At 40.7% G+C, this 13,777-nt stretch overlaps 1 protein-coding gene across 1 annotated transcript; it reads left to right on the forward strand.

Annotated features, from left to right (window-relative positions):
- Positions 1–312: 312 nt before the first annotated feature.
- fbxl15 (F-box and leucine-rich repeat protein 15) lies at positions 313–3,846 on the forward strand. The gene is made up of 4 exons (XM_060036377.1): positions 313–464; positions 776–935; positions 1,033–1,535; positions 2,237–3,846. The coding sequence occupies exons 1-4, from the start codon at positions 391–393 to the stop codon at positions 2,424–2,426; spliced, it is 927 nt and encodes a 308-aa protein (XP_059892360.1). The 5' UTR covers positions 313–390; the 3' UTR covers positions 2,427–3,846.
- Positions 3,847–13,777: the final 9,931 nt, after the last annotated feature.

Below are 13,777 nucleotides of genomic sequence, written 5' to 3' on the forward strand. Positions count from 1 at the left end.
CAGCCTCAACCTTTATAGAATTGCAGTTAGTTGTTTAATAGTACAACACTGTATTCATTCTTTTAGTCCAAACAAAATCACTTTTCAAAGAATATACCATCAGAGGTGCAGAGGTAAAAGGAGTTCAGGTAGGCCTATAGTAAATTGGGATAGGACACCTCGGTAAACTATATGTGATGCTTAAGTAAAATATTGTACGTCTCTGAGTCATATCTGTTACCTGTAAATTTGTATTGCTATTATGTGGGCTGTTTCTATAGTCATTACCATGATTGAAATGTCACAGCATTCTTCCAGACATCCAATGAATAATGTATTCAAACCCGGAAATCAACGAAACCCCGTTTCTAGTCTGATCGCGAGATTTTTAGCCGGGTGTGTACCAGCCGAATGAGTACCTATTCAGTAGTGCTTATACATTATCCCTACATGCTCAACATGGATGAAGATGCGTTGGAGTTAAAGTATGTGCGTTTTGTAAATAATTCTTAAAATACATTATTTCAAAGCAAATGTCACAACCTGAGAGCTGGGCTAGCTGTTCTGCTAGTATTAGCTTTCAGCCACCAGCCATCCAACCAATAGACAGGCATGCAACGATGCACAACGGGACATGCAGAAACCTTCCTACTCACTCAACGTGAATCACACACAATGCATTGTTTACGATCGACATTATTCCACTTGCTAGGAAAATAGGTTGGATATATCTTTGTGAAAATATGATATAAGCATTGTTCTTTGCTCCAGTCTTCATTTTACTTTTCTTTTGCAGATGTCATATTTTGGACTTGCCCTGGGAGGATGTATTAGTTCCACACATTTTATGCCATTTACCATTGCGACACATTGCAAGCCTCCAAAGAGTGAGCAAGCAGTTCCAAGCTCTCATTCAGGTGTACCTTGCCAACTGTCGGAATTTCGATCTGTCACAGGTAGGTCACGCGGTGATGTCAAACGATCCATGTAGTGTCCTCGATTGTATCAGTGTAATTGAAACATTAAAACCGTGTCTTGTTATAACGTCTACAGATTGGCACATGCATTCCCAAGGAGGCGTTTTGTAACATGTTGAGGGACAACAAAGTTCTCCAGAACCTGTCACTTCATAACTGTGCAGAGTGGGTGACGGACAAAGAGCTGCTGCCAGTCATCGGCCAAAACCAGCACCTGCTAAGAGTGGACATGAGGGGCTGCGTGCGGCTCACCCGCCATTCCCTGGTGGCGGTGTCCCTGAGTTGTGTGCAGCTCCAGCACCTGGTTCTGGCGCACTGCGAGTGGGTGGACAGCCTGTCCCTACGCAGCCTGGCCGACCACTGCGGGGGGCTCCAGTCCATCGACCTCACCGCCTGTCGCCAGCTCAAGGACGAGGCCATCTGCTACCTCGCCAAGAAGTGTCTGCGGCTGAGGTCTCTGTCGGTGGCCGTCAACGCCAACATCACCGACGAGTCTGTGGAGGAAGTCGCCAAGCACTGCAGGAGTCTGGAACAGCTGGACCTGACGGGCTGCCTGCGGGTGGGGAACCAGTCCATCAGGTAGGACTCGTAATGCACACACAGAACTTTTCTTCTTAAGGTTGGTATCCGGCTCTCTGCAGACTCGGAATGACACAAACCGTCATTGTACTAGGCAGGGCCAGGATCGATTGCCGAAAGAATTTGAACTGCAAAATTGAACTGTTTTTTGGAATTTTATATACATTATTAATATGCAAAGAATATTACCGTATCAAGACAAGAATGGGCACATTAGCTAGGAATAACATGATAATAACCAACAATAAAACTGACAACACAACGAAAGCTTCTGGCACTAAGGCCTCCTTGCTGCAAAGTCTGTACTGTGTATCGATCATGTCTACTTTTTTTTCATATCCAGAAATCGATTCCAATCCTAGAGGTTGGATTCCCTCCATCGCCATCGTAGGACAAACGCAGTTGTCGCTCATATCACTACTGATTTGCTTGCTACTTTTATGTACCTTGGCACATGGTCCATGGTCCATGGTCCACGTATGTGGTTCCTTCACTCGTTTGGTCTTCTACCCGTGCGCCCGCACATTAAAGCAGCCGACCCATTAGCAGTGTTATGAATTGAGACCTGTTTTTAACCTATAATGATGCCTTTGCGAAAAGGGGTCTATTCAGGACTTGATACACATTCACTTTGTTCTCTGCCCCTGACTCTTACATAACCATGCCCACTGTGTTTTGCGTTGGGGTTCGGGTCCTTACAGGACCGTGGCGGAGTACTGTCCAAAGCTGCAGTCCCTCAAGGTGAACCACTGCCACAACGTGACCGAGTCCACTCTGAACCCGCTGCGCAAGAGGAACGTGGAGATCGACGTGGAGCCTCCTCTGCAGCGGGCCCTGGTGCTGCTGCAGGACGTGGTGGGCTTCGCACCGTTCATCAACCTGCAGATATAGTCCGTAAGAGAGCCACGTGTAAAGGCTTAGGCCCAATCCCATTTCTACCCCTTACCCCTTCCCCTTCCCCCTCCACCTTGTTTTGAAGGGGTAAGGGGAAGGGGTAAGGGGTAGAATGGATTGGGCCTTAGGCCAAATCCCATTTCTACCCCTTACCCTTCCCCCCCTTACCCTTACCCCTTCCCCTTACCCCTTCAAAACATGGGGGAGGGGTAAGGGGAAGGGCTAAGGGGTAGTAATGGGTCTGGGCCTTGGTTATGGTTCCACGTCGACGCAACGCAAGAGGGTTTACGGATCCTCCTCACGTCCAGACGCAGAAACATGAACCTGTTTTGTTTCTGGGGCTGGTTTTGGTGAGTGGACCAATCACAGCCCCTGCTGCTGCGTCGCCTCCACAGAAGGTTAACATTTTTTTGGGGGCGCACGTCAGGCCCTTACGGTGGACGCAAGGAGGGGCGCAAGGACGTAAGGGGATCTGTAAACCCCATTGCGTTGCGGCGACGTGGAACCACACCCGAGCCTTAACGTTTAAAAAAGAAAATACTTTCTCAAAGAAAAGTGTCGCTAAATGTCTTAAAAAATATATGTAATAAGAGCTTATTTTGGTCCCTATTGTTGACTGCAATATATCCAAATGCCTTTATAAACATATTTATGTGTCCAAGTATTATCCACACACATTCTCATTGTTTTTTTATACGATGCGATAACCGTGTTAGATAATTGTGTTAAATGATCAGTAGAAAGTAACCTTGTCTCACCCTCGGTTACCTCGGTCTAACTGCAACTTGAAAAGATATATCCTTTTTTTTATGTTAAAGAAATGCAAATATTTAATGATAACAAATGTGTACCTTATCTGGGGAAAATGTTCACCTTATGTGGGGAAAATGTTCAAACTTTTATTGCAATTGTATGTAAAATGGCATTGAGAATATTTCTGCACCTAAGAAATAGAAAGCCATGCACTTTTCAGAAATCGTTTCTGCCTCTTAACTTTTTTCTTCACTGTTTTTCAAGAATATGTATTTTGTGACTTTGGCATTATGTACTACCAAAGCAACATATTTATTTTAATTGAAAACTAATTTCTCATTATTATTGTTTGATATTATTGTTCTTTGTTGGAATTGTTTGTTTCACAAAACAATTTTCTTATAATTCGTAAAGATTCATTTCATTTTGCATGCGTAAGGCTACTTGGTTTAATATTACATTATAAGATATCTGCATTTTTTTTTATGAAGTACTCAGGCACTGTTTATCAGTACTTACAGGCACTGAACTATATCACAAATTCAGATAAATATGATACACATTTGAAGATTTAGGATGTTTGGCAAACTATGTCAAACATAATGTTAATATACTGTTAAATGTAACATTTATTTTACTGTAAATAAAAAAAGTCACAGTTTAAGTTGTCTTTTAATTGCATATAGTCTACACTGCGTTTTCCTACCTTTGTGGTGAAACAACACATTTCGTAAACGCATGGTCAGTGAAGCATATCCTGACCCTTTGGATGGGGATTTTCAATTAAGTTTTGGTGGACCAGACGAGAGCAACGGGAGAGAACACCAAAATACACTAGTTGCTTGTGATTTCAAATAAGTCATCAGTTGAACAGTATTGCCCAACATTTTTTGCGAATGTGAATGCTGACGAAGCAATATCAACGTCATATTATGTGTATGGAAAATATAAATAAAATAAAAAACCTAATTTATTCTTTATTTTTATCCTAGTATTAACGAAGGTCAATATTTGATGATTGTATCTCATCAAGTATTAGCATTTTCATTAGTATGATACATGTATTTGAGTTGAATAATGGATTCTACGTAAACGTCCTGCTGTTATAACTTACATTAAACACTTGGTGGCAGCAACGAATCAAAGAAGGAACCCATCTCCATTAAGTTACGTTTAAAGGGGTAGTTCGGAATTTGGGACATGGGCCTGATTCCCAAGTTAGCCTTGGTGTTCTTTATCATTGGAGACAGTTTTCAACACATTTCATTCAGTAGGCCTACTTCTAGTCGCAGAGTTTGCTCGTGCTATGCTAAACTACCACGGCAATGGGCAATACTAGCCTGCTAATAAAACAGTCTTACCCACTCCACAGTACACCCGAGTCAAATCAACTATAACGCCAGACGGTAGATGTAAATGTCTGTGTTGATAGAATAATGTTAGAAATAAAACCAACCTTGCATTGCATTGCATTTTGAGTGACTTGCTGTGTCTCAGCAGCAGTGTTATATTCCTGGTAGTAGGCTACGGCAGTGGCGGACTGATACCTAGGTTAAATTCCGCTGCTGCTGCGAAAGTAGTCCCTCAAAATGCGATGATTCATGCGATGCAAGGTTAGTTTTATTTATAACATTATTCTATCAACACAGACATTTACATCTATAGTCTGGCGTTATAATTGATTTTCCTCGGGTGTACTGTGGAGTGGGTAAGACTGTTTTATTAGCAGGCTAGTAGCCCGTTGCCGTGCGCTAGCCTAGCACGAGCGAACTCTGTAAGGACTGAATGAAATGTGTTGAAAACTGTCTCCAATGATAAAGAACACCAAGGCTAACTTGGGAATCAATGTCCAAAATTCTGAACTACCCCTTTAACAGGACTGTCAATTTCCAGATTTTCCCAAAATAATAACCTTTTTCTTTACCGATTTGGTATCTTTTCTTTGACATTCTCAACATTGTTAATTTATTAGGCCTTATGCAATCTTTGAAGGACTTCTACAACCTGACAACAGTATTAAATAGGCCGAGTATGAAGTGACACTTAGTGTAACAAGTAATTATTGCTGAACAATAATACAAATTATAGCATTACACAATAGAAAAAATATATATTGTGTTAATAATCATACCCACTGTTGAAAGATGCCTTCTCCCTTTGATAATGTCGTATTCTAATCATTACTTGTCTTATTTGAAGGCCTTCTCTATCACAGGAGTGTGTGTGCGTGTGCCTGTGCGTGTGCGTGTGCTTGCAGCCTTGCACGCGTCCTTGTGCGCCTGTGTGTGTGCGTGCGTGCGTGCGTGCATGCGTGTGTGTGTGACTGTGCGTGTGTGCATGTGTGTGACTGTGTGTATGTGTGTGTGTGTGTCTGTGTGTGTGTGTTTGGTACAGTACAGTGTGGTTCAGCAGTTGGTGGGTTAAAAGCATTTAGACCACATCCATCATCTGAGACCTCAATTAGCATTGATCTAGAGGAAGGGGTGGGGGTAGGAACATGGCGTTGTTATTATATACCATGGTGCAATTGCTCCTCCCGTGATTGAGTGTATGTGGGGGATTTCTGAAACATAGCTGGCCTAACATCTTTTGTCTTCCTGTCAATAATCTGGCACTTGTTCAAATTATGAATCAATAGCAACTGATCTTTTTACGCTCAGGCACATTGCAGTTTATCCTTTTTTATTAAATGTAGACTTTCTTTGCCCCCTGGCATTACACAATGTAGTTAGTTGTAACAAACCAATGGACGACCCTGGAATAGCAATTAGCCCTTTGAAGCCTTTATGATATATAGGTCTGTAATAAAACAAACATTCTTCTAGTTATTTCAAACCTTTAAGTTGCTGTGGCTTCCCTCCTCAACATGAATTTGGAAATGAATAGAGGAATTTGAAAATAATAAGAATTATTTTATCAGAAAAATTGTTTCTTCTTTGCCCCACCAAGATAATACAGAAAAGAATTGTGATAGAGGTCAGCTGATAGTATTGCATGCAAGCACTGAATGCTCCAAATATGTGAAAATGTATAATATTACGTATCTGGTTATTGCTATTAATGACGGTTCATTCTTACAAGGGCCTTCTCATCATTGGCAATAACTATTCTGTATAACTGGTCAGCTCAACAGTTCATTATCGGGCCGAGATCACAGCGTCGATCACTCTTAATATTGTAATCAACCAGACAAATTGAATTGACGAGTTGATGAAGTGAATGACAACTCATTTTCAGATTATCTCGAAAACAAGCTCATATAATCACCAGCTTTTAAACTTTGATTATGTTACTAATGATACTAACTTGTGACTAAAATGAATGAATATAAGGTTAATGAAAATGTCTCTCAATAAAAAAGAAAATTAAGAAATATGTGAAAATATTCGTAAGTAAAGCCTACCCGAATATAATCATATATGCACTGTATTCAACTTTCAGGAAAAATGTTTTTAAGAAGGTCAGCATAAACCTCAATATCCCTTTTAGAAATTCAATCTAGTTCCCCTACAAACCAAAATTGAAGGAGTGAAACAGAGGCAGTCCAAAACCGAAGACTTTCGTTCATTTTCATATTTTTAATTAACAGTCTTCCTCTTTCTTTCCCCCCATCAGTGAACAAGTCTGTTTTTTTCATTTATTTGATGTATTTTATCTCTCCCAACCATTCATATACAGCCCTAGTGGATTTGGGGGACTTAAGGATCAGTCCTTTGGTCACCAGGGAAGCATAACTAATAACAACATTAGACTAGCTTTGTGAGGGTGGTCATCAAATGTCGATCACCCAACCAAGAAATAGTGTGGAATTTTGCAATCTGCATATATAACCGTTTCTGTTTAGCATCACTGCAAGGGGGTTTAATTTAGGAAGACGTTTGGAAGATGAAGTATTATGTGTTATGTGTTTTTGGAAGATTCATCCAAGAAGCACTATTTCAATCAGATTCATTACGTGTGTGTTTGTGTCATATATTTACAGTTTATTGTGTGTTATTTTAGAACTTTGACACTGGGCAACACAAGAGTGAAATTTGAAGCTTATTTAAGACTGTAATAATTGTCAGATAGATCTGCATTTACTTCAAGTAAATCGGTTCCAAACCCCAGAATAGGCAGGGAACGCATGGGTAGAATTATGGAGTTATAGAATGATCTCCCTTGCTAGCATTCATCCATTGTTAGAAAGCTTAAATGTATTAATAAATATAGATTATGGTGGACGGTTTTATCCAAAGCCTGAACAAACATTGCATACTTGCTAAGCATGCTTGGCCATAGTAGCAATCTCTTCATAAGTGCATGTTTTTATTTACTTTTTCATTGTCTTCTACTAAATTAAACAATATGGGTGCAGTACCCCAATTGGCAATGTAGCCTTGCATGAAACACGAGTTGACCCAGCTTTTATTAAGATCAGCCAAGTGTGCTATATAAAAGGTCACCAACACTTATTGAGCTCTATCCAAGGTCGAATAATCTTTCATCGATCATCCCCGGTCATTTAAGACTGTTTCGTTATCCTGTTGATTGAGATAAACAAGAAAATCATATTTTTACTTTCAGTCTCCTTTAACATCTGGACATTAAGTGCCTTGTTCCAAGTGTAGTCCTAGTCTGCTTTACACTCATTATGGCCTTTATAATCTTTTTTTAATCGGCACATGGTTGAACTCTCAGCCATTTCGTTAGCTATAATAGTTTTCGAAAAGACTAGTATTTTGCTGTATGATTTACATCCACAGAGGTAACCAGTACCAGCTAAACAGAGTTTGAGACCAGTTGAGAACAGGTACCAATAACCTGCTGTTAATCGACTCTATTACTTCAAAGCTTGCATCGGACCACTCATTAACTTTCCTTTCCTAATCATTTAGGAGACCCTCTTATCGAAAGCGACTTCCAGTGAATACTGATACGGGTCATTAGAGGGAAGGTAGGGTTAGCCATCTTGCTCAAGGAGGTTTACAGAACATCCCTGTTTTGGACTTCTGCCTTTAAGGTACTGAATAGATGACCAGCGTTTGGACTTCATATTAACAGAATCATTGGAGCAATTTAGGTCTCCTGCTTTTAAAAGTTTTTAGTTGCATTTTGCCTAGATTCTACACACTGCTGAAGGAAACAAGGAAAGAAATGAATTGAATCGTTGTCCTTAAGACAGCATTATTCAGGGTTAGGGTAAGCAGTCTTGTTATACTGGGCCATTATTGAGAGTGTTGTTGTCTATCAATTATTTTATATAGAAAACCACTTTGGTCTGATGGGAGACAACATAAGGCAGTAGACTTGTTATAACATATTTTCTAAATTTTTTGAATCCGTCACTAGTGATTAGCATTTAAAGTGGAACATAATGAATATATATGTTTAAACTCATAATTTGCCAAATAACATTTTAGCTAGCTAATTAAAAACATCTTATCGCTTTACAATTTAAATGGAAAACTATAACAACCACAAACCGCCTACACAATGAGAACGCTTCACAGCAAGAATTTGAGAAAGAGTTGCCCCATTTTATTAAGCAATCCCAATCAACATTACAGCTAAAAAAAGAAGGTGCATTTGGCATTATTTCCTCGCCAGGACCGCAAAACAGCCAAATATGTGTTTAGTACACGGCTTTGTGTGTAGATTAATGGCATTAACACCGTATTCATTAGCACTGCAATGGGGGGAGACAGAGGCGTCCATGCGTGAAGCCACATGACTGAATCACTGATAAGAGAAAATGAAACACATCTTTATGGGGGCGAAGAGGGCCCAGGAAATGCCACTCTGCATTAGCCTGAGGCCCAATTTGTTGTTACTTCATTAACCGGTCAGGCGTCTGAAGAGGAAGGCCAGATCGGCTCCGGCCAGTTCGGACCGGTTCCGACCCATCCGATGACAGCATATCTTTTTCTTGACAACAACAACAAAGAAAAAAAACAAAAAACAGAAAACGCAACAAATCAACTCTGTAAACCTCCCAGTCCAGACAGATGGCCCGAGTGGCCTGGCTGAAGACAGATCTGGCACAACACCAGTGTGACAAGGTGCTGGATCAAGCTACGCTGTTCGTCCATGAGTAAAACTTTTCCTAGTAGCTGGGGGTTGCAGGGGGGGGGGGGGGGGGGTTGATCATCTGGTGGTGACCCCCTGCTGCAGGAGGAATCTGGAGCACGTCAGCGTGATGGTTGGAGACGCTCGGGCACACGGCAGCCTGTTCACTGCTCCTGCTCACTGTTGGTTGAGCTCAGAGCACTAGAAGCTTCTCAGGGAAATGATTATTATAATTTGTTGTTGTTGTTTAACTATTGTTCTGCCTTGACATGGTTTGCATAATGTCATTTTGACATGATATATATTTTTTTTTACAATGTCGTATTTTATTTGCACAATTCTGGGTGCTATTCATTGTTGTTGCCAATGATTTAAATGGGATTATTTAAAAAGTGATGGCTTGTACAATTAACAACATCCCATTGAACATATCAAACAAGTCCTTAACAATCCAATCCAATATACCATTTTAATATAAAATATTAATGATTAAGAAATTGTGTACAATTGTAAAGTTGTCTGTGTCTTTCCAAAGTCAACTCAAAGCTGTATGACTGTCTATCAGACTCTGATGAGAGAAACAACAAGGCCCTAAACCAGGATCCATGGTGAGGTTCATTGCGATCATTCCACATCTGAACAACACGAGATGAAACAGCAAGTGTTCAGAAGGTACACAGGGATGAACTCCTTAACTGTCAAACTGTCTCTGGTCTCCACGGACCCCTGTTGTCCACTAGGGACCAGATCTGTTTTTGGCTCAGTGTGATCCTGTCTCCTACGCTGCATGAGAAAGCACAGTACACTGATCATCATGTGAGCTTTAGACTGCCAGTGCCATATGTCCCCTTATTTATTCCCAAAGGAGTTGGGGTACCCAACATCTACAGGGTACACAAGAGACTTTGACAACATGGACAGCCTCTTTTGTGCTGTTGTCATATTTTGTCACTTTCCTGAACTAGCTAAGCTATTCAAAAGGCTTGCATGTAAATAAGTACGTCTGAATATACAATACTTATCGGTATAACTGAGTTTAAGAGTAGTTAATTTTCTTTGTCAAATGTGCCATCATTAAACATTCCTGGTCACTATTGTTTCTTGTGTAGCATACTTGTAGCTCTGATTGGTGCTTGTGTTTTTTGTCCTGGAGGTGGTGCCGTACTGCTTTTTAGAGCAGTTGTTACTTTGGGTGCACTCACACTAGGCCATCTGGCAGTGGCCGTTTTCACACCTAACCGTGCTCAAATCTGCCAGTGTGAGTGTGGCCAGTCTGGCCAGGCCAGGCCAATTTGGCCACTTGGGAGAGGTGTGCTGCTATGGTACGGGCCGCTACGGTACAGATGCTAATGAGCCGACACGCGCACACGCACGGCTACGCAACCTGAGCTGGATGACGTAGAGTCCATGCGACGACCACGGACATAATAAAGGCGACGAGCCTTCTTTCCCATTAAACGGTAAACATCGCGTCAAGCGGTTCAACTGTTGGTGTGTTCTCTGTGTTGTTGTCAATTGTTGTTAAAACTCTGGTACGGTTAGGTGTGAAAACGGCCAACGGCCACGGCCAGATGGCCTAGTGTGAGTGCACCCAAAGTAACAACTGCTCTAAAATAGCCGTACGGCACCACCTCCAGGACAAAAAACACAAGCACCAATCAGAGATATGAGTATGCTACACAAGAAACAATAGTGACCAGGAATGTTTAATACCGTATTGGTCCGAATATAAGACGGCCTTTTTTCCCCTCGAAATAGGTCTGAAAAAAATTGGGTCGTCTTATATTCGGGGTCTAGTATTCAGAGCGCAGTTTCTCTTCTTCGCCTCTCCCTTTAAATGTCAATACACATTCGCGGCCGCAGGTTGCGCCAGAAATTGGTTCCGGGAAGAAGTAGTCCAGCGTCCTAACCAGACCGTTACCGGTGTTTAAAGACAGGCTGACCATTAGAGACAAGTGGCTCAAAAGTGGGTCAGGTCAATCAACAACAGCGGAGGAGCTATGATGCCAATTTTAAAATAATGGTCGTCAATAAGGCAGAGTCAAGTAACAACTGCCAAGCTGCCAAGAAGTTTGGGGTCACGGAGTGTAACGTAAGAAGATGGCGAGCACCAAAATAACGTCTCAAAGACGTCAACAGTCAGCGCAAATCCTACCGTGGTCCTCAAAGTGGCTGTTTCAGTGAGGTTGACCGGAGAGTTTTTGAATACGTCAGAGAAAACGCGCTTTGGGCGGAGCCGGTGGAAGCGGAGCAGCTGGGGAGCGATGACAGCGAGAGCAAACACAGCGGGGCAGAGGACGTGTGTGAGCGATAGAGAGAGATCGGAGGAGAAGTTTGGCGAATTTTAGTTAAGTTTAGTTAAATATGTGGCCTGTATTTTTCTATGTTATTTAAAAATGTTCCCAATGTTGCTTGATTATTGCTTGATATTAATTTTGAATCATACTGTACATATTTTGCCTTGAAAGTGCCGTGGCCTTTACTGGCATTAGGCTATTATTATTGTCATTAATATAACAAGTGTTTAATTCACTGTTCTTTGTTCTGCAAATCTGGTCTGCAAATCTTTTTTTCTAAATGTTTGTGTTGAAAAACGGGGGGTCGTCTTATAATCAGGGTCGTCTTATATTCGGACCAATACGGCACATTTGACAAAGAAACTACCCTTCAACTCTGTTTGAAGCAAGTCTGTCACTCGTCGCCGTACATTTGATTATTTTCAGGAAAGTAATGTTCCATTTAAAAACTGAAACACAAAAACTGAACTGAAAACTGAAACTCTCGTACTTTACTCCGATTTTGTGAATGTAGGCCTACGCTAATTAGGTGAATTAAGTTTGCTAACAACTTTATCCCTTTTGTTCTTGCTATTTCCGGCGGTCAAGGTTAGGTGTCAATGCATTTTATTTTGTTTAACAAACCCAGATAAGGAACAGACGCTGATTGTCAAACCGCTACTGCATTAATGTGTTTCATTGTGAAATGCAATATATTGTTACTGATGTTGTAGGCCTACAGTTTATATTCATTCTGCTGAGTGATTAATATGGAAATACATGTGTAATAGCCTGTAACATCTAATTTCCTTTTTGACAAACTGTGTAATTGCCATGTGTATTTTGGTGTTCAAATTGTTATTGTAAGCAATGCTATTGATAATATAAAGAGAAACCAGAATGGATTTGCTTTGAAGTAAGAAACATTGAATAGATATCAAGCTTAACTCGAAGAGATATGTTCATTTGTCTCTCTATTGCAGATTCAACCGAACCAAAATAACTTTGCTGTCCGTCCATCCTTTGGCTGAATGAACAACTTAAAATCAGCACAATGTTTGGGTGAGTAAATTGTCCGATTGCTGATTACACACACCTGCAGCATCTCATAACGACAAACCCTCCAACACAACTAGATTGCTACAATACCTTCTTTGTTTGTTTTAAAAGATAATTGATTGGCAGTACAAATTCTTGAGTTGTAAGATGTGCTTTCTCAGAGGTTATGGTAACCTATTTTTCATAATTCCTTGTCAGTGTTGGTGTTTATATGAAGTACACAATAATGGTTGTCTCAATCTCGAGGAGGCTTTAAACTATTAAATAAATTGAAGGAAGCACGACAGCAGTCAAATTCCAAAAATATTATTTTGTGTATGTATAAAAGCCCTGTCTTTCGGTTGCCGATCAAAGGTGCTTTTCTTGAGCAAGGTGTTCCTCAAATGTGGTTGTGTTGCTGCTGGAATACAGCCTGATGGGAAGCTATACCCGACCATTGAACCCCATCTTCCAACCCAAGGAATAGTTCCAATAAACAACATCCAAACACTGAGTTCCGAATTAACTCTAAAATAAATTGAGTTAGTTCCAATTTTTTGGGTTTACAATTGTATTGTTGGAGCCTATTAGTATTTGTCTGTAAACTTGTTTTGCATAATCCTATCATCCTATCAGAAAATAAATAACAAATTCTTTATTTTGCGCTGTTACAAGCCCCCCACCATTTTACTTAAACTTTAATTTGAGTCTTCGGCACTGGATGAACATTAAAGCCTTTAAGGTCTTAAGCATGTTTTGTGCTTCATAAAGGCAGAAGGTATGTTTACTAGGCTTTGTAAGGGAGGGTTAACTGAGGTTCACCCTGAAGCCATAATTGGGTGCATTACTGTATCTGACCAGCTGAGGACATACTTTCCTAAGACGAAGTCAAACATAGGAGCCTACAAACGCTTCTGCTGTGTTATCATGGAACAGTTGGAACCTCATCTTATTGATAGTGCTGCAAACAATAATGATACTTGATGTTGATTACTATCATAATTATGCATTTGTATTTTTCATTTGATTTAAAATAGTTTTTCTACATTTACATTTAGCAGGCGCTCTCATCCAAAGCGTCTTATAAGTGAAGCTGAGAACATTCAATTGACAGAAAACATAGTTCAGATTGTGTGCGTGTGTGTGTGTGTTTGCGTGTTTGCGTGCGTGCGTGCGTGCGTGTGTCTGTAAAAATAAAACATTCATACACGTTGACCCCGGACTATGAACCCG

The sequence above is a fragment of the Gadus macrocephalus genome, chromosome 18, assembly GCF_031168955.1.
Source record: "Gadus macrocephalus chromosome 18, ASM3116895v1".
Taxonomy (NCBI): Eukaryota; Metazoa; Chordata; class Actinopteri; order Gadiformes; family Gadidae; genus Gadus; species Gadus macrocephalus.

What these genes read in the sequence shown, in the direction of transcription:
- fbxl15 (XM_060036377.1), top strand. Translation starts at nt 391, where the DNA reads ATGAGTACCTATTCAGTAGTGCTTATACATTATCCCTACATGCTCAAC. An exon ending in GAAGATGCGTTGGAGTTAAA is followed by an intron (nt 465 to 775) that starts GTATGTGCGTTT and finishes TTTCTTTTGCAG; the next exon opens with ATGTCATATTTTGGACTTGC. An exon ending in GTGGGGAACCAGTCCATCAG is followed by an intron (nt 1,536 to 2,236) that starts GTAGGACTCGTA and finishes GGGTCCTTACAG; the next exon opens with GACCGTGGCGGAGTACTGTC.